General features: G+C 42.2%; 1 protein-coding gene across 2 annotated transcripts; it reads left to right on the forward strand.

The window, feature by feature from the left end:
• Window positions 1-797: 797 nt before the first annotated feature.
• LOC149743350 (uncharacterized) lies at window positions 798-27,697 on the forward strand. 2 transcript variants are annotated; one of them, XR_016384844.1, is made up of 16 exons: window positions 798-4,288; window positions 13,543-14,011; window positions 16,236-16,323; window positions 17,797-17,971; window positions 19,028-19,160; window positions 19,777-19,849; window positions 20,178-20,728; window positions 21,028-22,843; window positions 23,070-23,403; window positions 23,704-24,024; window positions 24,294-24,444; window positions 24,923-25,049; window positions 25,587-25,674; window positions 26,153-26,374; window positions 26,848-26,929; window positions 27,253-27,697. XR_016384844.1 is itself a non-coding variant. In XM_089875912.1 (16 exons), exons 1-16 carry the CDS (start codon window positions 3,065-3,067, stop codon window positions 27,257-27,259), a joined length of 5,871 nt encoding a protein of 1,956 aa, XP_089732038.1. In that variant the 5' UTR covers window positions 799-3,064; the 3' UTR covers window positions 27,260-27,697. The 2 variants fall into 2 exon arrangements, 1 of the variants encoding a protein (XP_089732038.1); XM_089875912.1 differs by having other exon boundaries at window positions 799-4,288; window positions 25,587-25,684.
• The last annotated feature ends 38 nt before the right edge of the window (window positions 27,698-27,735 follow it).

Genomic DNA, 27,735 nt, shown 5'->3' on the forward strand with positions numbered 1-27,735 from the left:
CTGCATTATCTCATAAAGTTCAATTCGTAAAGATGGGTTTTGATTTAGCGCATGGCTGTATGCGTTTGTGTGTACAGCGCTGACCTTTCCGACCGTGGTCCAATCTTTGACAACATGGCTTATCGCTTTCGGGCCCGATTAGCCGGTAAGCTTAGCCGAGCAGGCCGGGCTTTGTTTACCGACAGCAAGCGAAAAATTTGAACAAGTATTCGGTTCATCGGCTTCGTTTATTATCAAACACGGAGACGGCAATAAATTGGGACGGGAAGTAGCCAAGGAAAGAGTGTTTTTCACTAGCTTTTTGGACGGGCTTGGTTTACTTGTCTTCCTGTACATTTTTTCGTTACTAACATAGGTAAAAACGGGTTTTTATGCAGTTTATATTTCGTACATTGTAAGTTAGCCGATATGGTAGAAATAAAACTTTACTTTTTTGTTGTTTTTACAGTCGCCAAGGTTAACTATACTACACCAGCGAGTTTGGACACTCTAAATGGGCGAATTTGGGAAGCAGTTTTAAGAACAACACCAACAATTTGATGGGTGCGATAAGATGCAAGCTTTCGGCCGTAGGTAATGAAGGGTTAGAGCGTCAGAACCGTTCCGCCGCGAAAATGATTATAATTTGTAATCTGCGAGCGCTGCCGGAGAGTCAGCGCTGTCGAGCGAGAGGCAATAAAACCGGCCAGGAGATAGCACGAGATTAGGTTTAGAGCAAAACGCGTAAGAGAAAGAAAGAGAAAAAGCAAAAGAGGAGATCGATTTCGTCTGGCGAGGCAAGCTTTTCACAAAGCGTGTTGCTGTCTGCGCAGTACTAGCTGGAAGGTACAGTTGGCCAGAACAACCGAGCTGCTGGTTTGTGATTCGTAAGGGAGTATATGCAGTTTGTGTTAGCAAGCTAATGCCTGTACTGTTTTGTACGTGCATTGTGTCTCAGAATGTCAGCAGTTACGTCATAAAAGAATTAGACAAAGGGTTTTGTTAGGTAATATTAACTGCGTCAGATTGAAATAACGTGTTTGTTATGTCGCAATTTCTCGGTTAGCCAGAAAAGCTACATAGTTTTAAGTTCTTAGGGAAACGAAATGTATACTTTTATGTAACTTCGCGTTATTTTGATACTTTATCGCGAAAATTCAGATGCAGTTGTAGAGATGTCAGTATTAGATACGTTGTAGGCAGTATTTACTTTGCTAAAACTGTAAAATTAATGTACATTTTGTTAAATCGGCCTTTAGAAAGAATTTTAACGACGGTAAATTTGCGAGGCACCGCCGACTCAGAAGCGGTCGAAGCCGGCAGAAAACGTACGTCGAAGTCGGCATTCAAACTATTGTCTTGGATATACGTTTTAAAGCTTCTAGTACATCGAATACAGTTTTATAAAAGTGTATTTAAGTATTTTGAAAGTATAATGGTATACCTTATCCAGTTAAGTATGTTGCTTTTAAACAATTGTAAATCTACTGAAATTACGAAATTGTTACAATTAAAGTTTAATCGTATATGGGTATTTTTATAATGTTGTGAAATATTTTTTTACCAATAAGTTATGTGTTTGAAAGTGCAGTCGTTCTGCTACAAAAAACTACAAAAACTGCGTGTTTTTGCTAATTTTACCAATCTCATTTTAGCTCAGCGCGTGCGCTCTGCGGCAAACAGACCCTAGAATCCCCGCCAGTTCTTAAAATTGTCCCGAGACTTCGAGTTTATTATTAACCGTTATAAAAAGACCGACAGAGTAGGTTCCTGCATATTACTACGAAAGTGGGTTATAGATACACGACATATCCGCACCTTTTGTGTGTGAATACATTGTTATAACTTCGCTTTGTGGCCCAGGCGACAGTGTAATTGTTGATCCAATTATTTCTTAGACGCGACCACTTCATTTCTTTATTCGTCGATTGTGGCTGCTGGATGTTTTTGTTACCTCGGTACTGGTAATTGGAGCGTGCGCTGCGTTGCCTGTGACGCCTCAATGAATGCATTGTGACTCAGTGTGACCTCACAATACCATATGTAGTTCCCTGACGCGTCACAATAGACTGTCGACAACGGTTTCAGGGAAATTTTGATCTTTAATCTGCTTAAGTTTTCTTTTGATAAAGTTGCAGTGATTTAATGCTTAATCCTCATAAACCGACGTTAAGCCTCAAACATGTGAGATGTGACCAGATTTGCAATCTTAAACGCACAAAGCAATAACCCCTGTGTACTTCGGTTTTAGTCCCCGCCAACTGGTCCTGTCCTGCAAAACGCGAATCGCTCATACATATAGTAAGATGGGAAAAAAACGAGACACATTTTCATTCTACTCTCGCGTCCCATTTGATAGTAAACAAAGAATTATAAAACCGTATCCTCACGACTTCAATATACCGTTGTTAATTGTTTAAAACACGATCCGAATATTCCCACCTTTCCCAGCTCTTTCTATGTTGACTATACCCACGTTTCCCGCGTAATCGTTTAAAAGGTCACCCGAAAGTTAATTTGCTTTATTACCATGAGGTGAAGCTAAATTCTCTGTCTATTATAAACCAACGTGAGTTGCGATTCCCGGACGTAATTGCTACGCGTAACAAGCAGTCACATTAGCTGCTATATATAGACATCCTCTCGACGTGCCAAACGAGTCGTTAGGTCCTTGTTGTGCTCCGGTATGCTTACCATGCGCAAATTATACCATTTAATGCATTTGCAATATAACAGCCTCTTTACAATGGAGTTGTTTATTTTATTGACGGGCGTTGACAATTTCATTTCGTCGTTCGACCTTTCGTTCCCGCTTAAATGGATCAAACCAATATGTACATGTTTAACAAGTTACGTTGGCTGTTAAGTGGCTTTACATATGTTTACTTTGGCCTCCGTCGCAGTGAAATACAAGCAACCACGGCACATTGGTAATTATTAACAGGCGCTTAATAGCTTTGCCTGTCAAACTAAGCAGTATGTCAACACTTTAACCCCCGGCTTGCCTCCCGCAGATCAGACATATGTTAGGCACACTGTGACGGATAGAGCATTGAGATAGCAACCTCAGCGGACTCGTAACAAGATGTCATCAGAAGCAATTCTGACGTCTCAAAGGACAGCCGGGTCGCCAACTACTAAGTCGATTTTCTCGCCTTCGAGCGATAAAGACAGCGAGGAGCGCACCGACGCGAAAATCGATGCCAGCAATCGTGATGACGTCAGTTCCGGCGATGACGACTGGAACGACGACTTCGGCAAACTCGTCATCGACCTGGAGACTGAAAATGATGGCGAAAAGGCCAGCAAAGAGTCGTCTCGCCAACAAATCAAGAACAACAATAACAATAATAGTTCCGGCGGAAGCCCTTGCACCGGAAAAGTTTCAAACAATGAGAAATTAAGTTCGAACCAGGCAAAGGGCGCTTTAAAAAACTTAATCGTACAGAGTTCTGCTTCAGGTGTTGGAAAAAGCGTCAAAAGTAAACCCAAGAAAAAGTCATCTAGCAAGCACCATGGTTCAGCTGCTAGCTCTAGAACCTCGTCGCCTACGGCGCCGAATTCTGAGCTTACGGGCCAGGTTCAAAGTAAGAGCAGTCACGCTTGCGCTGCCTCCGATTCTCGGTCATCGGGTCTCGGTTCAACGGCTCCGCGGGCTTCGAACTCTCCCGACGAGGCAAGCGGCAAGAAAAAGTCGTCGAAGTCTGGGCGCAGCCACCACAAAAAGCACAAACACAGTTCGGAGAAAAACGAGGCGAAAGCAGACGGCGAAAAAAGTAAATCAAAATCAAAGCACTCAAGCTGCACAAACTCTCCCACAAGCTCTGGCAGTCACTACCTATCCAACCACGTGACCAACACAAGCGCATCCCTCTCTGTGAGCAACAAACCGCAAAGTTATCATCGCAGCGCCTCGCCCAGTATAAGCGCGATTTCCACTCCGTCGTCGTGCGCTTCAAAATTTCCGCACATGCCGCAGTCCAGAACCCCAGTCCGTACCCCCCTTGCCCCTGCAGCTACCGCCGGGGTGAAACTATCTACAAATGATAAGGACTCTTCAGAAAGCTGTCACTCCCAGCACAGCCGCAAAAAGCACAGAAAAGGTCTGTCTGGTAGCGGTCTTACGTCACTTGGCAGTTGCCTTCAATCCAGCACAGTCGTGACTTCTCATCCGCGCGCTGATGCAAGCGCAGTGGATCCACCCCAGTTCCGATCGTTTGGCAATTCAGGAAAGCGTGACAGGAATGCTCAGTCACACTCAAATACAGCCGGCGAAGGAACCGGCCCGAAGAAAATGAAGCTGGAAATGGTATGTGACTTTTATTCTTTTTATATACGTTGTGTGTGGTGTAATCCATGTTTTTTTCAAGCAAGTACCATCAAATGGCGGTGCGCCGATTCACATAGGCGAATTATACCGATTTCTTTGTGGTTTTCAAAGAAAGCACTTATGATGTTATTTAAACAAAAGGCAGAGTTTAGGCCTGACGCTTCGCTTTCATTTCGCTGTTTCGACCGCGCACAAAAGGCCATTGTGAGTGCATTGTGGTAGTCCTCACAGCGCTATAATAGGGCAAACCCGCGCGCCCGATACTCGTGGGCGCTGTTCCTGTTATGTGACTAAGCCGGAGATATACGCAGCGCTCTGTGCCGCAGATAGATTACTGTCAACATGCCCAGCCTATTTGCGGCTAACAGGATAGGAACGTGATTTGACATAGCAATGGCCCATACCGCGTATACCACGCTTGAAGAATCACTTCTACAATAAATATATGACGTGTTTACCTTTCTCATTCTAGCATGTGGTTTACAGCGTTCCGAATTCCATTTGTTGTCTGATTAGGCTAACCCGGCTATGGCACGTTGATTGAAATTTACCATCGCAGTACTTTACACTTTCTTCGTCTTTAAAAAGGAAGTGTTCTATGTCTGGCCAGACTGGGCCATAAACTATGCGAAAGAGAAAGGAGAGAGACGGTGCTGTTTACTGTGCGCTATCGTCTGCGCGTACTGTTTAAACGGCAAACAGCCGAGCTTAAAGTGCTGGTTACCGTGCACGGTGAGCCAGCCATTATCGAGAAATCTTTAACTGCACTCTGGGGAGTGTGGTTGTTAGTTCGAACTTCACACGTCCTATAGTTAAAGAATGTCGAAACCCAGGTCTGCGGTAAAAAGTAACAACCTGAATCGCTCAGCCCGGTAATAATGCTCGAACGAAAGTTTTTTTGCTATTAAATATCGGGTTTTGATCTTAAAATTCTACGGTACTTATTCCTATAATAGGGTTCTTCTTGTGTTGTAATTTAATAGGATAGTACTTGTTTCCGAAAACCTAATGGTAGACGTTTGAAAACCAGTGAAAGCATTGTTAAATAAATCTGTTTTTTTACTTTTTTTCCCTGACGCAATGTCTGTCAGGTGTCCCATTACCAGCTGCATGGTAGCTTAGATTATGTCTCGTTTTGTCTGCAAAAGAACAAGTCAATATTTAAGCTCGTCATTGTTCAAACAACAGCGCTTGATTAAAATCGGAACCAACTGCGCCCCCCATAGTGTAATTATGTACAGGTCATTGGACGAAGCTGACTTTTATTGAGCCGACTTTATTGTCGGGTCGAAGGCTAATTGCCGCTGCGCCCGTCGTTCTCTTTTTACCTCGCAAAGCCTGGTGCCAATGACCCGAACTTTGGCACTTATTCTCTGTAACTAGCTCTTGTGTTCACGTCAGTTTCCAGTGTTTCCAGATGCTTTTCGGGTGTTTTCTTGAAATGTTGTTTAAAACCATTTATGTTAAAATATTAGTTATATGTAAAATATAAATTCTAAAAATTTTAAATTGTTTTTTTAAAATGACACTTAAATTTTTAAAAGCCTAAATTTTAAAACCACTTAAATTCTAAAAATGTGAAAAATAGTACTTAACCCTTTGGGGACGAGATATATTTTAACAAATTTTCATTTTTGACCCACTGTCACATATTGCTCTCTAGCGACACAGGTGTTTGTGCTGGCGAAATAAGATCAATTAGACTTTTGTTCTTTGGAAAAATTGCTACAAGATTGTATTTTGATTTTTTTGATGACGTCATCAGAAATCTTGTATTTATGTGTAATTTGGGTTTTTAGGTAAAAAATACATAAGGAATCTAGTGCAAAGTTGATTCCTGGTTTGTTTACTACCTAACTAAAATGATTGTTTGAATTAGTGACGTCAAAGGGGTCAATTACGTCACTTATAACCTGATGACGTCATTTTTTGAAAGTTCATTTTCGCTAAAATCGTAACAAAACTTGCCAAAACCGATTTATTATGAATGTAAAGGTAGAAACAACATGCAGAAGCAAAATGAAGTTAGATTATACACACAAAAACATAATTTATGTAAAAATTGCTTCAGAATATCTAAAAAACTTGCAAAAACAGCTGACATAGCCGTTTTTACGCAAAACCACATTTTTAACTGGTAACTTAGACGGGGAAGCCCCAGAGCAACATAGAGATCAAATAAAATCGCTTTTATTGGACAGAATGACGTTAAAACCTTGATTTTTGGGCAGAATATAGACCATCTTCTTAAAAAATACATTACGGTTTTCAAATCAAGTTTGGTAAAAACTTTTAAATGCTATGATGCCTTTTTCAAACGTTATATTGGTGGATAATTCCTTCCTCTTTCAAATAAAACCAACTGTAAGAAATTTTACCTACTATAAACAAAATTATGAACTTTTATGTAAACACCTGTTTCAAAATGCATATTTGCACTACTCGTCCCTAAGGAGTTAAATGTAAAATGACACTTTAAAATTTTGAAATTGTTCATTCTCATTTTTGAGTTATGTCAACACCGCTCATACTGAATTTACTGTTTGGGTTTTTAATGTCGTCAAACAGAAAGCTTTAGTGGCAAATAATGCGACCATTAATCACCCCTGTGCGATAAACAGCGCGTCGTTAGGGCCAGCCCACTCATTAATGGCGACTTTATTTAAGCATACGTCTATTAGGACTGAAATGTTTATAATGTCTGATAGCCCTCGACCCCTATTTAATCTCTAATGAAGCTTAAATGTCGTAAGCCAGTTTTACATAGGAATGTGTGTGTTGCAAATACGGAAGGGTCATGCGCCGCATTCTCCTACAAGTGTCCAACGCAATTTCTCACAGCATTCCAAGTAACTGATTCGAACCTTTTGTGTTTTTTTACGTCCACTCGGATTCATGAGCGTCCATCGACAACGTTTTGAACGCGCCACGGAAATCTATTGTTCGTGGATTTGGCCCCGTAATCCCGATCCTTAATCACCTCTTTGGTCGAACGATACGGGAACCATGGTCGGCGGATCTCTCTTCTCCACTAGATTATCCCCTCGATTTCGCTCGCTCCCACTCCGCTCCTTGTTTACTCTCTTTCATTCTCTCTGCTGTCGCTCCGCACATACGCGACTAATCCATTAGCGAAACGAAGATTGAGATAACGATCCGTCGTTCAAGCCAACGCTCTTACGCTGCCCGGATGGGTCTTGTACCAAAATAAACTCGACGCCGCCCGATGATTTAACCATGAAATACGCGGCTCTGGTTTTACAACGAGCTGCCAAAAGTACACTATGAATCACATGTAATGCTTTACAGAAAACGAAATTGACCGCAAGATTACTGTGAGTGCATGTATGCAAGATAAAAGTTTATGCCGGCAAAAAAACGAACCTTCTTTTCCTGTAGCATTATTACCTTTTATTTGGGAAATAGGCTGATCTTTGCACCATCGCCACTGTATGCTTATTTTAAGACACGTTTGTGAGGCAGGCTACTTGTTTATGCATTTCTAACTGGATACTCCTGGGGTTAGGCGCCTATGCATGTATGTAGTTGTATTGGCTAAAAGCGTTTCCTTTTCGTTGCTTGTTTTCCATAAAAATCAGCTGCGGAAAGCGAAAAAACCGCGGCGAATTTAAGTCAACAAATCCAACAACCTACAGTCTGGTGTCAAGAGGTTACAACCTGTCACCGAAACAATATAACCGAATTAACATTCCAACTTCGGGCTCGACGCCAAGTGCGCCGTGTAACCGGAATCCTGCTTAACCCAATTACAAGTGAACATACGATTTGAGACAAAAGCCGATTCAGGTTCAGATCAACCTAGGCCAATGCTAAGTCCGCGCTCCGGTGTACCAAAAAAACGTCAGTCTGAGCCGCCATTGTACTAGTGGCACTCGTGCCATCCAAAACGACAAGCCGACAGGGCAATCTTTAATGGATTCTCCGTGTGTACGCAGCTATCGTGTTGCGATTAATTATTTACGAAATGTCGAGCCGGGGTCTTGACACTGAATGTAATTCTCTGCATTCTTGCTGCCCCTGTACCAGAGTTAGCTGTCCCAACGCCAATTTAGCGTTGTCTAAACAAAGAACAATCGCATTTTCCAAAAATAATTCCACCCATCCCTAGGTATAGCTATACAATCGAGCAAGTCAGCAAAGGCGCACTGTGAATTCAGGTTTACGAGTGTTTTGATTCTGCTACAGCTGAAAACACTTTCCTAAGAACCGCCATTCAGCGCTGGTAAGCAGATTTCAAGTTGAAAACCGAGCCAGCTATCGTGTAATTCCCTCTTTGCGATAACCTATCGCACCGCGATAATCCATCGCGGGCATATGCCATCCATCCCCGTCACCAGCACCAGAACACCGTCTAGTAAACCCACCACGCTCGTTCCGCCAGCGACCCAAGGCATTTCCCAAATAGATTTCCACCCGGTTTAAAATCGAAGTCCCATCTTCGCTTTTAGTTCAGCTCAGACCCGATTTACGCCGACACCCGATGTATATGCTTCAGGACTACCAGCAACTCTTCGTTTCTGATCGAGCTAATCCTGTCTTTATCCGACATTAAAAACGCGTGATGCTTCTTTACTGCGGCCTGACACTCATATGCAATCACGGCAGATTTCCTTCTGTTCCATTTATCGATAATTGCGCACATGCTAAAGTCAATATGACAGGTGTTCTTTTTCGTTTTATTTAAGCAACGTTAATACGTTTTAGCGTATTTATACCAATCAGCACCTTTTTGTGGGAAAAATGTCCTTTTTATACCGATCTATTTTTTGACAAAATTTAAAAAAAAACAGCATATCCACTATCGGATCTAAGATAATTTTTTTTCCGGTCGCCCATTTTCTCAAATTGTACATTAGGTATTTTAACCTTTACAAACGGGCCCAGATAGTGGCAAGATGACCGAGCACTTCGCTGTGCCGTGGAAATTACTTTCGTCGTGGTAGCAGGGATGTTCATGTCCCTGATCTTAGATAAGCCGTTGCCTGTCGCGGTCGATCTTTATCAATGTACATCTTGAAGGTTGAAAGCTGCAACAGCCTCGGTACACCATTGCTTTAAACTTAAAGCAACTGTGGTCCGTTTCTTACTGTTTTCAGATCCAGCGGCACCGGTCGCATAAAAGACTTAAATGGGCTTTCCGGGTATTGGGGTAATGGGCTAAATCAGGCATAAATCCCAGGTCCTTGACAAAGGACATTATCCCCAATGAATGGAATCATTAGAGGCGTAATTTTAATGTAGTCACCACAGGCGTGGATTTTAATGTGTCAGCATTAGCAGTGACGGTTTCATTGCTAATCAACGTGCCATTTCTCACGCGCCCTGGAACCCAAGCCATTGTTTCACTTTTTGTGCGAAACCTCGATGACCCTCGACATCTATACCACATGTGGCGTAAAAAGTACGAACAGTTCCCTGGTCAGCAAGTGACGAAACACAAATTTCCTGTAACCCGATCCCAGTTCGTTGGTTGCGATTCGTCACTTTATTGTCATATCGGCACCTCTGCGTCCATCGGCCCGAGTGCCAGCGCCAGCGGCCCGTTAATAATGCAAACCTATGTTTATCTTTACTTGGATCGGCGCAATTAGACGACGAGTACCGCGTTGACGAGAAAACGACCTCCGTCTGCCGCGACGCTTTCAATTATGACGTAACAATGCCCGACCCTCGCAGTTTGTTTATTAAATCGCGGTCGAAAGCGGATGTTTTGTTGACTCGCGAATCGTGGGTTTCTTTGCCACAAACATGTTTTAAATAGCTGAAGAGTGTGCGGAACTCTACTGAACGTCATGAAAAAATTGTTTGAATGATAATGATCAAGATAAATGTGGTTCTTGAAATGTTTTACAATTGTTATTCTTTCTTTCTGCCATACGGACTACTGTGTATTTAGATTACCATAAAGAAGCCCAGGGAACATTTCAAGTCCCAACTACGGTAGCAACACATATCGCTTGGCAAATGCCTTTATCTAACCATATGCGTCGCTATAATCAACTTAAGTACTTTTGAGCCATTCCCATTTTCGCTGCGCCGTATTTAGAAATAGAGAGATCCATTTCGGAGTACTGTGTCCTGAACAAACAAACATAGTACCGTCAGCTCTCGGGCCTTCAGTGGTTTGTTTCACTTGGCTCACTGCCAGCAGGCTTCGGCGCGGTGAGCGGCTGATTAATGAATGCGTTGTGATGAAACGCTGGGGATTATAGGGACTTAGTACGGACACAATCTCCATTTGTTGTGGATTACGACGCACCCCGCCGTCGGCTAATCCCCTTTCAGGTCGAAGTATTTGAGGAGAGTAGTAGGACGGATATTTGGAAATGTGGCCATGTTTATTAAGGGCCAATTCCCAACCATGGTTTCCGCAACCCATACTCGACTATTAATAGAAAGCCGCAGATTTTTAACGCTGGCAATTTAAGCAAGGCCTTAATTGAACCCGGCCCTAATCTTAACCTTTGCATTATGTTGTACTGTAATCCGCTACCATGCCGATCTTTAACCTTTTAAAGGCCAGCTGGATAATATCGGCTTTTGTCGCTGTTCGGAATTTATCCTCCCGGTCGTGACTTAACTAGTGAGAATTCGTACAGGTCGATGCGTATCCACTGAGCCGTGTTATGGCGGAAATACCGTATTGACTTTCGGCGGCAACGAAGTATAGGTCGCCACACCGTAACTCTTCGGTGCTTTCAAGTACGCCAATTGTATACTGTTACCATGTATGCGCCCGTTGAGTGCCCTCGAATAAGCCTGTCAGCGCACTTTGCTGTGAGATGCCATCATGAGCAGTAAAAACAAAGCGCCGTGTTGCTCTGACGAGTGGTTATTTTGCTTAGTAGTTAAAGCTTCCGTGGTCGAGTGGCATTTTGATGATGAAAGAATGAATGATGCGTCACAGGCCTATATGTAATAAACCGACCCCCTTCTGCGAGGAGCGATTACGCTGACAAAAGTGGCATTAGTATATTGAGCATCTTGCCAGAGAATCCGGACACCTGGGACAGATTTCGGTTGCGCTTGCTGCTGAGCTTGTGTGACGTCTCCTGGGTATTGCTCTCTCATCATTGTGTTTGCTCCTCCTGGCTTTCTCTTCTTTATCGCAGCGCCGCGCCCTATCATTTCCTCTGTTTGCCCGCCTGATTCACATCGCTTCGTCGTGGATTAAGTGGCCGTGTAACGAGAGCGGCGCGAGTACGAGTGCGCGGATCGAATTCTAGAGGCCTGTTGACACAATAGAAGCTCTCACGCAGCCCGTAAAAGCCGCTGCTATATTTACAGTGGGATCTGTACCGGGTGCCCTGCCACCCCTTTACGAACGCTGGGCGCCTCTATAAAGCAATCGTAAATCTGGAGTCCGGCCTTTGTGACGAGCAGCGACAGACAATGCCCGATAAAGGTTCTCATTGTGGCGAACGGCGTGACGTGCGACTTGCCCGCGGACAGAAAATTAATCCTATGAACTGTAACCGAGATTGATCGAATAACAGTGCTCTACAAAATCGTTTCGAGCGACCAAAAATAACATCGTCGCCTGTTTTAAATTGAGTTCGAAAACCGCATTTGCGGCTTAGCACCATGGTTTAAACTTCGCTGATACTTGGCATTGGTTTGAGCGATAAATCCGGTGTCAACTCAAAACACTGGTTCAATTGAGCCCCTGTCTCATAAGGCCGGTATTTGTACGCCCATCAAAGTTAAGTCCTAGGGGAAATCTAAAAGGATTCAATTCATAGCAATTGCTTTGAACGGCGCAGTCGGCAGCCAAGTCACACCATTCATTATCGGCATGCTGTGCTCATTAATGCACCTATGGACTGGCTGAGCTGCTGCGTTAATTCGTCGCAGACAGCAGTTTCGAGCATGTTTGTGGCATCTGCGTACACCGCAGTTCACTTACCGTGCACACCTTGCCAGTCTGCGGGCGAACCAAGATTGTCGCCGTATAAGGAACAACGGCTGCCGGTAAACATGTCCCTTGGCTCGGATAAAAACGTGCGTGTTTGGATAAATCGAGACCAGAACCCGTTGTGACAACACAGATCTTATGCGCGTAGAAACTGCTCCGCGGACGCCAACTTTTAATTAGCGTTCGCGCCAGAAAAGTGTTTATCACGATTTGCTAGAGTAAACAGACATGCTGCTTCAGAGAAGCGTTCGGTCACTGTACACGTTAATGATCTAGTACGCGCAGCACGTTTTACAAACGTTAATTACCTTCTGTTAGTAAATGTTTGGTTTTGGGCTGGGAGTTGGTTGGTTTACATTCTCTCTCTGCGTTGTATTTCCCCTGGCTCTACCGACCGCTATGTTGTGAAGAATTTATCATGGCAGACGTGACTGGGTCGGTTCACTCCGGTTGAAACCAGTATTAAGTGACTGGAAAGGTCGATGGCATGTTTGGTGTAGCGCCAAGAGGGCGGCCTCTTGCGAAATTAGACTTAGTAGCTCCGTGTCTTTTGCTGCCAGCGCTTTTTTCGTGCGGTTTTGGTTGATGGCTTTCAAACCGTAAACACGACACCCGGAACCCTTTTAAAGCGCCTTTACGGTAATTGGGCACGCGTTTATGCTATAAATCGTATCACCGCTCATTAGATACGCTTCACCCTTAACTGAAAGGTCCCGGCCCGACGCCGAAGCAAACAGTGAACGTGCTCGACGTAAACTGGATTAGACCGGCTTAAACGGGTTACAGGTAATCCGATTTACTGTTTATTTTTCGCGCCCAAAACAGAACGTTTTAAGAAGAAACACTGCGGCGGCGCAACGCTGTAACACCGCTTACTCGGTAACTAAGCGCTACTTTGCCCAGTCCCGCTTAAACAGCAATGTTAAAGGCGTCAAGCAAACAATACATCGTCATAGCGGAAGGTCGGCCCTCCAAATCGATCGGTTCGCATGCTATTTGAATTGTAGCGGCACCATTACCACGATAGTGCCGGTTCGTGCCATCGATCGATTGAGTTTTGCTTTAGTAAGGCAGGCCTCATGTACTCGTTTTAGGTTCCCCGCGCGAGAAAAACGCTCACGAGTCATTGGTTTTCTGCTTCGTTGTTACACTAGTGATGACTGCGATCAATAGATCGTTGCAATGAAGTAAAATCGTTGCGGTTCTACTCATTAGTTACAACAACTTTACCGTACATTATGTTTGGCTTATATTTTTATATTCTTCTGTGTAATAATAAAACTATTATTCTACGCAGGATACCAAGAGTTTATCAAAGGACGAAAACCGTTCAAAGACTTCAGCCAATATACCAAGCCCTTGCCACGAGGCCAACACAAAACTCCCGTCCCCAAAAACTGCGACTTCCCCGGGAAATGCGACTCTGATTCCCGCCACGTTCGAAACGAAGCCCGGCATGAAAGCCAGCGACCGTTTCGCCGCCTCTTCCGCCACCGTTTCCCCGCCTGTTTTCGCACCGTCCAGTATTTTCGCCACGTCAATAGCCAAGTTCGGCGACACGCATACTTCGCCTGTCTGGTCATCGGGCAGCGGTAACAGCCACGCTGAAGAATCAAGAAAGAAACCTCAAACTTCACAACGGTCTGTGGGAACGTTGACACTAACAGCAGATGTTGGCGTTATGACAGAGCCAGACGCCCTGGGTCCGTGTGAGCCAGGCACAAGTGTACACTTGGACGGAATAGTATGGCACGAAACAGACACAGGTAACCTGCCTGCCTTAATAAGTAAAACATAGTAATTTGTTAACCCTTTGGCCTATTACCATCAGTATAGAGTGACACCATATGCCCAACATATTTTGGAAATGTAAAAAATCAATGGCTTTATAGAAATAGTCGCCCAGCATGCCCAGTATTGTATTGCCCCAGCTTTTATACGAAGCTGAAAACGAAGAAACGCCCCTTCCTTTATTAAAGCGGTTGAATTGAATTGAATCCAATCGGCTTTAACAAATCTCCAAGTCATCCGTCTTTCTTGAGATGTGACCGAGCAAATCTCCTTCGCGTTAAATTACTATGACTAATAGGTGGGCTTAGGTGTGGACAGTGCGCAAACAGCCGCTCGTTTTAGCCAATATTTGTCCGAACCAAGACAGAGTAGCTGTCCAGGGGGCATCGGACGTTCAAATAATTTTCCCCGACCCAGCAGCGGGAAGTCGCCGCCGGCCACGGTCAAAGGTCTCGATGTGTTTACGATCGCATCAGATACCAATAATGTCAGCTTATGGGATTCGTCTGAAATGACAGTGCGCGACCGAGTGTAATTACCGTTGTTCCGCACTTTTGCATGGCAGGTGTTCCAAAAGTATTTCGTAATTAATTCATCCGCACTTGTAGGAGATTAAACTTAGACCAGCAACGCTCAATTATATTCAAACGAAATTCATGTTTAAGCAAACTACCAAAGCTGCGACTAATTGTACGCCAAACCCAACTGTACGAAGTAGCGTACAAATACAAATATGTTATAAGGCGAGAGAACTGAAGAAATAACAAATCGATTTTCAAAGCACGAACAAAACCCGTTTTCACGCGATTCGTTTTCGTTGCGGTTGCGAAACCTCTATAGCTAGCGTTGTGTTTAGATAAGGCGACCTCGCTCTCAAGGTCTGGTCCGCCAGCCTCGACTTCGGTTACATGTTCTGCGAAATTTGGCAGCGAGATCAGGCCAACAGCAATCTGGGCTTGTCGGATTGGTCGCGCTCTTTGCGAGGATTGGGCTTCATGTTTCTTCATGAAGTCGCCGCACCGACCATAATAGGCGCCGAAACTGGGGCGGCAGGGCATGCAGGCCCTCCATGGGATTTTGTGCACTGCTTTAAGCAGTAAAACTTAAAATTAATGAGTTAGATTTGTTACATACTGAATGTGCGACTAGAATTTCCCTTGCTTGTGATTATGTTACTAGATATGTAGCGTGCCGCAATATGACCGCATAGTTTTTATATTTATCGGATTGACCCGACACTGTGTGTGTGTGTCAACGTCAGCAAAATAAACATCTATCCACTTGACTTGGCTTCAAGAGTTGGGCGACGCCCGAGTTGGCTTAATGACGGTAACGGCTGTAGTAGCCAGGCTTATTCAACAACGCCCGAGCTCGTTATCGCTCGCGGTTTTCGCTGAACAGTCTCCCATTGAACAGGCATTGTCATGAAAAAGACCAGCGCTTTCGGCCGTGCTCGTTAAAGCGCCCCATTCGTCAACTGAGTAAATCACCACAGCAAATCGGTTTCATTCTCCACCGTGGTTGTTGCCTAACAGGATTCCAGCGAAGCTTGGTGGCACGGAAAGCACTCGCCGTGTTCTTTTCGGGCCAAGACCCAGCTATTTCCGACGCCTGTGCTTTCAGGCGAACAAAGCAACACCGCGAAAGTGGGTCTCACAGACGCAACTCGCCTCCCACGGAATTAGAAGTCAAGCCGCGTGAACCTGCCCCCAATACCAACCTTATTCGAGTGCAGCCAGTCGTCAAGTTACGGGCCGCGGCCAACTAACGCGTAACAAACAACTCGACCTAAGAGGCCTCAGGCGGTCAGGTTAAAGCGCGGATCGACTTGCCAATTTCGAAGCAACCATATCTCTTATTTGGGCACGCTGCCAAACCTACGCCTCTTAATTCGATGGAATGTGTTTAAACAGTCGTTCGCTGCGCTAACTTCTGAAGCAGCTTAACGTTTATCGATCAACTAATCCCTTACGTCCGCGCAACAGTGTAATAATATTTACTTTCTCCCTACAGATTGATTGTGTGGAAAACGGGAATTCCAATTCGTGTTAGGTTAAATTAAAGCAGTCTGCTGTTTTTGTGTAACGCTACAGCCATATAACTACCGTGTTCTCGGTCATTTTCCTTTTTTAGCATAACAATCTATTATATTAAATCTTAAAACCGGTATCTTTACCCAGTGCTGCCATTATTTTTCAGGCGTACTCGTAGTGAACGTGACCTGGCGAAACCGCACCTATATGGGAACACTGCTAGACGCAACGAAGCACGACTGGGCCCCTCCTAGGTAAGATTGACAGCTAAGTTTACACTGTGACCCGATACGTGAAATTCGCTCATTACGGCAGAAGTGTCATCTGTATACCAACCAAAGCAACTGATTCGTTCCATCTATTACTTCGTCTATAATTATGTGTGCACTATAAAGATATAAGGCATTATTTTCCTGCCACTTAACGGGAATTTAGTGTGTTTTATATAAAGTACTTTTATATAGTAGGCCAGTAGGGGGAGTAAGATGGAACACCTTTTTATGTTTTTCGTTCAATTTAGTAGTAAACAAAGAACATTAAAAGATTTATAAAACCGAATTCTAACGACTCCCATAGACGTTGTTAATTGTTTAAAACACGATCAGGATATTAGGATATTATGTGCTAAAGGTGTCCCGTCTTCCCCCCACCCTACATGACAGTATTTTCTCCCTATGCGTTCAACTGCTCCGCATTTCGCTTATGTCCCTGCCAAGTCTCAACCCCCCACCATTAACGTAGCCGTGCTAGTTGCAGCTAATTGCGTTTATTTGTCCGGTCGCTGTCAGATAAGCTTGATCTGCGCCCGGGCAAGTTATAATCCCCCCGGCCCACTCTCTCGGCCTTTGTAAGCTACTGAATATATACACGCATACGCCGAGTGTTGTTACTAGATCCTACCCGAGATAAAGTCGTTCGCGCGGCCGGCTCAGAGCAGTGGTGCGGGACGACCCGGAACAGCTCGCGCGAAATTGATCTTCGTTCGTTGACGTCGATTTTCGTGGTCGTACGCTCGATAGATCAAAGTCTGCCGCCCCTACTTCCCCCTCGCGATTTTCTTCCTTGGAATTTAACGTCTGTTCGGCTAGTCCTTGCGTAATAAAACTGCTTTCTTGTATTTTGTAAATGACCTTGCGTTTTTTTATCCGTATGTCTGTTTAGTGCAGTTTTGTATAAAAGATTTATATATCAAAAATAACGTTAATCGATGAGAAACACTAGTAATTAACTGGTGTAATTCGATGTCTTGACCTTTTGAGTGTGATTACAGACAGGTAGTATAAGTCGTTTCTCTCCTGCTGACTTTCCACAAAAACAGCTTATTTTCGTTCAAATTCCGCGGCTGCGTCGCCCAATTTCTGTCACCGCGTTTCACGCCGTTTCGACAGCTCGCCTTCGAGCGACAAAACGAGAGAGGCAAAGAAAAAAGGCAACTCCACTTCCCAGCCACTGCTGGCACGAACTGCTTAACCTCATTATAGAGTTGCCGACTGATTCCTCGTCTCCCGACCCTCGATCAAAGCGCACTCGAAATAGTAGAAATCCCTGCGCCGCATCCTTGCCAGACCACACACTGGTTGTTTTCGGTTGCCGCCGACTCGTATAGCTTTTAACCAACACGGCCACGAGTGTTTTCAAATTGAACTGGCGTCTCGTCGGCCACCTGTACTACCACGAACACATTTTCATTACTGCAACAACATCTAATCCCACTTCGCCACTCCCAGGTTTTCAGATTCCGATCTTGACATCGAACTTCGTGGTAAGAACGGGAGACCGAAACGTCAGCGGGGAACCACCGGCGATTCTACGTCATCAAGAAAAGGTCGTAGTCGTGGAAACCAGGCACTTGCTGATGACGTCAAAGGAAGTCCGTCTACCGCCGCCAAGCGGCGCGGAAAGGTAACCAAAAATAAATTGATTCAAATCCTTCGAATACAGTGACAAGTTCAAATTAATAAACATCAAATATAAGAGGATTAAAAGCAAAACGACAGTCGTTAAAACATACTTCTGGGTAAAAACAACTACTTGAGTTAAAATGTCAAATAAAACGTGGCTGCTAAACCAACTAAAGATAACGATCTTTCATCGATTCGTAGACTTTATTTGATTTTTTACAAACCATGATTTAAACACTGTAGTCCTAGATACAAAGTCGTATACATTTTCTATTCAATGCTGCGTTTTATGTCACCAGTGTTCGACCGTATCCGGTGCGTTAATGTCAATATAATTATAAGTGAAAAATTGCGGCAATTGGGTGGGGAGATTAAAACGCGCTTTATTATTGTGAAAATGTCGCGCAGTGGCAGCCGGATTAAATCGAACAAAAAACGATCTGCCTCCGACAGCTCGTTTCTGAAACGTAATTGGAAGTACGCCTGTGGCTGGCTGCAAAGCAATAATCGATAAAACACTGATGCCTTGGCCCGCTCTCCGCACTCAGCCGCTATAAGTGGCTTTTTAATCTGCTCCGACACGTCCGAGCGTTCTCTAGCGATTGAAAAGCAAGCGAACCACGCGCGCAAGCCTTAACTAACGATGACAGCAGAAACATAGTCTCTTAGGCTACATTTTACGTAATTGCTCCGCCGCACGACCTTAATCTGTTTGGACGCATAACCGCCACGTCAGAACCGTTTTAAGTGTCACTGTCTGCCTACGCTAAACCCAAACGCATTAGCTCTTTGGTCTGTACTTCGTCTTCAAGTCGAAATCACGGTTTTTGTCAAGTGTCGTTTAACAGTACAAATAGTTAACGAAATTCGTCTACACTTGACATTGGTTGGATGAAAACACAATTCCTTTAGAATAAACTACACTTGACGTTAGGTTGACTGAAAAAAACAAACAATTTCTTTATAAATAAATTATTAGATTTTTTGCAAAATTTGTTTTATTTTCTTAACCTAAAATATTCCCTTTTTTTCTGATCAGTAATTTATTTTTCTTTAGAATTCCGAATCGGAATCATTAAACGATGACGTCAGCACATCGCGTTCGGCGTCAAAACGTGCGCGTGTGGTGCCCTCTCGCGGTGCAAGTAACAGCAGCGTGCAACAAGACAGAGGGACCAACGGTTCAAACGGTAAGAAAAACTTTGAAATTAAAATATTATTTAAAAAATTTAATTGCATTTGAGCACAACTTCTTTTATTTTGTGGTTTACCAGTATTTAAAATTAAAAAAAGTATTAATAATTTTTAAATTAAATTTGTAAAATTAATTTTAAATTTTGTAAAAAATTGGCAAGGTTAGTTTTAAATTTAAAATGCTAATTTAACTCCTAAGACTCTGCCGGAGGTGTATGAAACAGAACACCCATGTTAATAAAACGATTGTCCTTGTCCTGCCATGTGAGGATTCATTAGTTGCATTTATTCATTTATTCATATGCAAACTAATATTCATAAAATTAGTTTAATACAGTAGTTAAATACATGTAAAGTTACAGACCAGCGTGTTTACTGTATCAGATCATCAGTAGGGTGGGGAAAAATGGGACACCTTTTTTATTCTATTTTCGTCTCATTTAGTAGCAAACAAAAACACTCAAAGAATTATAAACCATTTCCTCTCGACTCCATAGACGTTGTTAATTGTTTAAAACACGATCAAGATATTTGGATATTATGTGCAAAAGGTGTCCCATCTTTCCCCAACCCTTTACTATGTAATTAATCTAAACGTTGTTTGTTATACAGGAAGTGAATCTTCAACCTGTTCATCACCAGTCTTTATTGATTGCCCTCACCCGAAATGTAATAAGAGATATAAGTAAGTAATAAACTCTTAAACTTTTCTTTGCTTTAGTAAATAATGTCTATTTTGTTGTGTTTGATAACAACAGCATTTATTCAATTTTGTTAGTTTTATATTAATACATTCTTGAAATTTATTTTGAAGACAGAGTTAAAATGTTTGGTATGTGAAAAAAATATGTAAAAATACATATATTATATGTTTGGTTGCTTTTTAATTCATCTTTTAATACATTCTCCTGCATTGAATTTGAAGACACTGTTAAAATGTTTGTTTTGTGAAAAAATATTTAAAAGTACATATTTATGTTTGGTTGCTTTTTTATTCACATTTCATCCCCCAGACACATCAATGGATTGAAATACCATCAAGCACACGCTCACCTTGACTTTGAAAACGTGAAGGAAGAATCCGAGATGAAGGAAGATGCGGAAACAAAGGACAGTGAAGCGGGATCAACTGTTTCTTCTCGGGAGGACACAGAGTCAAAAACCTCAGACTCGGAAGCGGCCTTAAAAGAACCAACAACAAAACCTTCATCTTCTATCGTCGACGTTGCCATGGAAACGCCGCTTACTGACTCTGTGGCCCCATCTGGTGACCAAACTAAAGTTACATTTATGACAATTGACGCTGCAGTTAACGAAATCGAGCGAGCGAATATAGAAGCAGGGGCTGTGTCATGCCAGGAACCATTCAAGTTCCCAAGCGAAGTTATCCCACAAATAGTTCCTGTACCTGCTGACCCCCTCCCAACTACCCACGTTATACCACCCCACACAACTACAACTTCTGTACCAAGCGAGTTAAATCAATCTAACGTATCAAGCTTGTCGACCACTTCACTCAGTACTTCATATGCTGATAGTATGCAGAACAATGTATCTAAACCAAGTAAGTACAAATACCATCACCATAACAATTTTTTTTGAAACCTGGGTTCTCTTTACACAATATATCATTTGGAAAGGATAACTCGCATGATTGGAAAATGACAGTCGTTTGACGGGACACCTTTAGCGTGTATTATCTAAATATCTTAAGTTTTACACAATTAACAACGGTGTATGGGAGTAATGCATATGCGGTTTTATAATTCTTTGGAAGTTCTTTGTTTACTACCAAATGGAAAAAAAATAGAAAGAAAAGTTGTCCCATTTTCCACACAGTACTATTTAACTATTTTAATTTAGGTGCACAGCTGTATCCCGTTGTACCCCCATCCATACCCCAACCTCAAGAGCCTGGCGCAGGGGATAGTGAAATTGCTCTTGCAGTTAAAGCCTTGCTACAAACCCAGGATTCCCAGGATGATCTACCAGGCTTAACAGCTCCATACAGCCAGGATTCTCCCCCTCCAACTCTATCCCTTGTCTCCAGGTCTGCCCCAACTGCAATGCAAAACCACATGGAGACTACACAGAGTTTTTCAAGCGCATACCCCCGTCAGCCTTCCTCAGTATACCCAGGAACCGCTATGTACCCCAGGTCACCAGCTTCGGACGAAGTCCCGATTTCTTCTCAGAGCTTGCGCAGCCACTTGTTGGCCACAATGACTACACAAAACGGACATCCATTTGAGTCTGTTACCACACCAGTATCTAATGCCCCTACATCTAGCATGCCTCGGTCTGTACCTCAGAGTGTGCCGCAAGATACTATAACGAACACTACGTCACCCAGCAGTGTTCAGCTGCCAGGAACAAAGGAACATTTCCTACCCACAGCCCCACCCCACCCAAGCACCCACACGGGTAACAAAATGGCTAAAGGAAAAACAGTCCCAATACCAGTGGACCCCAATCACGGGTTGATGATTTCACCCACTAACCCACACGGAGGATCACCCGGCAATCAACCAAACTCTGCCAAGAAAGTGAAAAAAAGTAAAAAGAAACCAGATGGTCGTCCCACTGGTGCATCCGACTGCGAAAGCACGAGGAGCACAGAGGGCCCATATTCAGTGAAACAAGAAACGCATTCGAACCAGGACGGTCAAAATGCTCCACCGGGTTTCCCTGCCAACGGAGCAGCAGCAGTACTTAATAACTTGGCTACATCATACCAAAATGACCAGCAAAAGATACAGCAGACCACTCCAAGGTCAGAACAGGTAACTGGTTCGTCTCAAATGGTCATCAAATCTGAACCCGGTGTTCGTTTCCCGCCTTCACAACATTTCAACCAACACCCTGGAATGTCGATGCAAAATGGGAGAAAACTGCCTGGCATAGTGATGCCTTCTTCCTCTGTGAGTGGCGGACAGTTCACAAATAACATCACAGTCACGGGTACCTTCCATCCCCACCCTGACCCACACAAACCCCAGACAGCGGTATCCGCCCAGGCGCAAGATCGCCAGCGGACAGCTCGTGTCTCACCCTCTCCTTCATCGAGCAACCGCAACAATAACAACAAGTTACCGGGTAAGGAACAAGCTGAAGCCAAGGCCAGAGTCCCTGCCGTACATCAAGAGCATTCACAACCAACAAACCTAAGTGATATTTCGGCCCCGGATTCTACAATGAACCACCGTCCAAAATACTCAAGCGCCAAAAGCCCAGCCAACATTACCAGCCAACCGAAGGACCGACAAGCAGAGATTTCCACAATGGGAAAGTTCCAGGATAAAATGATCAGCACAATAGAAAGTGCTTATGCTGGTTCAAGACCAACTCCAAGAAGCAAGGCCAGCACCCCACAACTGGAGGTGCCGAGACCTGAACCGAACACTGTCCGTTCAAGGCCTTGTACACCGAAAGAACAAAGACCAATGTATGAGGATTCCCGGCCAAAACCTCCAGTGGCAAGTCCTGTCGTGCCCAGACCAAGGCTACCCCTTGATAGTGTTCAACCAATACCCAGAGCTCCTGGAAGCCCAAAACTGCCAGTTGATTTACAGCAGTTAAACCAGCGCGGTCCATACTTACAATCAATATATAACTACCCACTGCAAAATTATGGTTTCGTGGACGGATATCAAGCATTATTGGACCCAGTTGCAGTAAGGTAAGATCCCTATCCTATGTTTTTATTGAGTGTATGAGTCATGAACAAAATTTTAGGTCACTATTACTAAACATTATGTAAAGTAAGACTTGTAAAATAAAGGTATTTTGTTCAATTCAAATTTCTGTAAAACCATGGAAAATAGAAGTTTTTTTTTACTTCGAATTTTTGTAAAACCATGTAAAATATAACCTTTTTGTTCAATTCAATTTTCTGTACTTTTCAGGCAACAGCAGCAATACATGGAATACCTCAGTGAGATGCAGAAACAACAGCTGCATCACCTGCAACAACAACAGCACATACAACAAGTACAACAGCAAGCTCATTTTCAACAACAACAACAGCAGGCACAACAGGCGCAAATGCAAGCGGAAAAGAAAAACCGAAAACCCCTTGAGCCCCACCCACCCAAGATTGCCCCCAAGGTGGAAGTAGCCCCGATTAAACCCACCCCACAAAACCCTGCAACATCCTTGTCAGAAAAAGGGGGTCCATGGGTTGGGGGTCCCCATATGAAGAGGCATTCAACAGGCTCAATTTCTCCTCTTCAAAACCATGTAAGTAAAAACTGTTAAAATGTTCATGACAGCTCCAATGTATGAGACAGTATAGAGAAATATAAGAAAAAGTGTTTGGGACATATGTATAAGTATGTATAAGACAATGTTCTTTATATGTATCATACAGTATAGAGAAAGTGAAAAAATTCAAAATTGTGTAAGTAAAAAGACATTAAAATACAGTATACTCTTATCATTTTTGGGCTTTCTTATTATTAAATTTTTAAAAAGTGTGTAAGACTAAGAAATGTAATGTTATCAATGCTGTGTAACTGACTTTATCAAATCCTTTCACAGATCCCTAAAGAAAAGCCCCACGGCCCTCCACAACCCCACCACCCCTCACCCACTGTGCTTCACCCTCGTTATAAATCCCCACAGCCGAGTTCTCACCCCCAAATCTCGCACACCACCCCAACCCATAACCGTTCCCACTCTGTGACGGTGAACCCCCTTGCTGGGGTGAGTGGGTCACCTTCCTTACCCCAACCCCACCCACGCTCTGAAATACAAGAGCGGACAAGGCGCTTGGAGCCCCCACCTCGGGATGAAGGCAAGATTCCGATTAGAAAACCTGCAACCCCCACTTCTCGTAGCGGCGATGGTAGTCCTGAAAAGGTAAAATAATAAAATATCCATTTTTAAAAACAATATTTAAAACATAAGTGCTGCTGATAAATTAAATTCCGAATCATCTTTCAGTGCAATAAATTATTTCCAAAAAGGATATTTGAAATTTTTGTTTCGAATTTTCAAAAACAATGAAAGTTTGTTTAACACCCATGAAAAACTTAACTCTGTACAAAACCCGTTTTAAATTATTTTCCATATCTTTTTTTATTTGCTCTCACCTTAAATCGAAATCCAACAATATATTTTTCTGTCAGATGAAAGATGGCCACCCTGCTTCACTGTATAGATCCCATGTAGAAAGTCCAGGCCACCTACAATACTACGCTGCAGCTCAATACCAACAAGTGTTTGATCCATCTAGACCAAGCTACAGACTCCCCTACAGTGTGCATGGCCTTCCACCAGGTTGGTAACTTAAACATTTAAATGTAAAGGACCTTCTAACGCAGAGGTTCTTAAACTTTGAGACATGTAAGAAGGGGGATGCGAAAAAATAAACATCGAAAAAAAACACACAAAAAAGTGGGCACAAGTGTTTATTTGGATCTTGAACAAAAGGTGTACCTTAAAAAGTTAAGAACCCCCGTTCTCGCAATTGGTCTGGCAGTTCTCAAGTTCATAAACAAGTGTTTAATTTAAAAAAACAATCAATTTTCAGAACATCTGTTTCCCACTTGTAATACATCTGGCAAGGACAACATATTTCTTCAAAAATACATAGTTCCTTTTTTTGTGAAATCCACTATTTTGTCTATAACTTCTTTATTTCTATAAATTATCCATTTCTGCCACAATTAACATTGTTAGAAATACAATTTTATTTGTAATTTATGAATTAACATTTGTTTGCCAATTTATCAAGTTTTCTTATTTTTTTACCCAGGTACCCCCATAGGCACCCCCATATTTCCTGCCCAAGCACAGTGGGGACCTCAGCACCCAGCAATGGGTAAGCACTCCCCTGGTCCTGTCAAGCAAGCAGCAAGGGATATACCTCCAAATGCTCCAAGGTAAAACTCATGATTGAATAAGTGTAACTTCGCATGGCCCGAAAACGACAGTTGTTACAACACGGGTCTTCTGTTTCGTACACTTCGTCCCAGATTACAAGTTACCACGAATGTAACTTACTTTATTCTTGCGTGACCCAAAAAGACAGTCGTTATAACATGGGTGTTTTCTTTCATACACCTTGTGCCAGCTTACCAGTTACTGCTTATAATATTTGATTGAGTTTAGCATCATTTCTATTCTATATGGGTGAGATCTTAACAGCAAAAATGTTATGGGATCTGGAATTTGTGCCAGAGATGTTTTTTACCCTATCATTTACTATTAGCCCATTCAGTAAAATAGGTGGGTACTTCTGGGTTAACATCAAAAGAATGTTGTAAGAGTCACCCAAAAAAATATCTGGGTATTAAAATACTTTGACCAGCATTTAGAAGAACCATAATAAGACAGTTTAAAACCAGTAAGCTATTGTATTTATTCTAAAAACAGCAAAAAAAATATAAAACAAATTAAAAAACTAAAACTTTAAACAGATCACCAAGAGAAGACCACCCCCAAAGGGGCCGACCTGAAACAAAAGGACGAGAAAACTTTGTTCATAATTCCTCCAAAGAAAGAAGAGTAAGAGAAGGTGGTTTTATCTTAGCTTGATATTTTGCTTCATTTTCAATCTAAATCTGCTTAAACTTAAATGAATTTCACACATTTAAATGTCACTTCCTTGAATAAATGAACGAACAAATTTCACAACTTATAGTTACACCATATAACAAACTAATCTGAATATCCCTTTAACTTCTATAAATGAATGTCACATATTTTTTTTCGTGGTGGGACAACTTTTTAACAACCAACGAAAGTGTTCGATTCCATCTATTTTAACAGTTTTTCTCATTACGTAATGCATTGAAGATTTGTGTGTTAGGCAATTACTATTTACCACAAATGGGAAATTATTTTTAACATTACCCAGGAAAAAGTAAAGACACAAAAAGGAAATTAGTTTAACATTATTCCTGTTTAACATTACTTTTTAATTTTTTTTTTTTTAAATTATCTTTTAACACCGTTTTTTTTAACATTATTTTTACCATTACAGTCCCCCCAATACCTCGGAAATTGAGTCGCAGCCCTGACCCGAAGTCTGCACGCCATCAAGCCCCCACCCCTTTAGAAAAGCCAAGTAGAAGCCATACACCCAACAGTAACCCCGACCGAGCCCCCTCCCCACCCACACAGCGACACTTACACACCCATCATCATATACATGAAGGGGTAACCCCCTATCACCCCATTATACCCCAGCATTATGGATACCCTGGTAAGTTGTCATCTATTTTGTGATATATGAATAAATGAATAATTTATCTTCACATGGCCGGAAAATGAAAGTCGTTATAACATGGGTGTTCTGTTTCATACACCTTGTGCCAGCTTACAAGTTACCATGTATGTAACTTTGTGGGTGAATAAGTTATTATGTAGCTTTATGGCAAAGTGGTTATTGCGTCTGCCTGTAACATAGCGGTTACGGGTTCAGGGCTTGCAGTTGCTACCATTAAGGGCTTGAATAGGTTATATTTATTCATTCTCTGACTGGAAAAACAAGCTTTTGGTTATTAACCAATATAGCTAAATCTTGTATAAATGAATATTATTTTTTATCCCCACGTGGCAGGAACACTTTTTTGATAATAAATGCATGTTATTTTTTCTTGTATAAAAGTGTGTAACCTTTTTTTTCTTTTTTTATTATTCAATTTAAATTTACATAATCCTGTATTGTTTCTTCAGCACCAATTGCTGCACAACCTGTTATAGCTGCAAACACTGAGGCAATGGCTGCTGGATATCCAGGACAATTTCCCTCAAAAAGGTAAACAATATTTAAAAAAAATAAAAGGACTTCACTTTTATAATTTCTTGAGTACAAACAATCATTGGAAAATAAACAATTATAATTTATAATAAAAAAATAAAATGACTTTTATAGATCTTTGTGTGTAAATTTTCATTGGTAATATCTTGCCCTCAAAAAACGTAAACAATTTTAGTAACAAATAAAAACAACTTTAAAGTTCTTTGTGTACAAATAATTACTTGTAATACTTAGCACTCAAAAAGGTAAACAATTTTAATAATAAGTAAAACAATTTTGTATCTTCTTGTGCGCAAATAATCATTGTTAATATTTTGCAGGGATTAACTGGTGGTGTGTGGCTGCAATTGAACACATGTTGTGTGTTTGAATTTTGTTTCAACTTCTTACTTTTTGACTGAGTTCTCTTTTATCGTTCCGACCAGTTCAAGATGTATTTCATTCCACTTGTGCCACTTCGGCGCCAGTGAGACCTCTTTTTCGAGACTTCTTTTTCTTGTTGTAGTTAACTTAGAAATCTAACCTAGGAGGATATAAATGGTTTTCTTCTTCAAACCGAAAAAATGCTAATCCAGGCCAACGTACTGATTGCTGCTTACGATTTGTGAATTAATCTTTCTAGTTTTCCATTTTGTACAAGAATTATTTCTTGTTCTGAATGTAACGTTTTTCATTTTACGAATGCTCGTGTTTTGTATCTGCTGTTTTGCACTGTGTTTAATCTCCATGGCTGCGGCAAATATAAAACGTCAAGCAAATGGTCAATTTTTAACCTGATTGAAATACTTCAGGCAATGTTCTGG

This window comes from Ciona robusta, chromosome 1, assembly GCF_009617815.1.
Source record: "Ciona robusta chromosome 1, ASM961781v2".
Taxonomy (NCBI): Eukaryota; Metazoa; Chordata; class Ascidiacea; order Phlebobranchia; family Cionidae; genus Ciona; species Ciona robusta.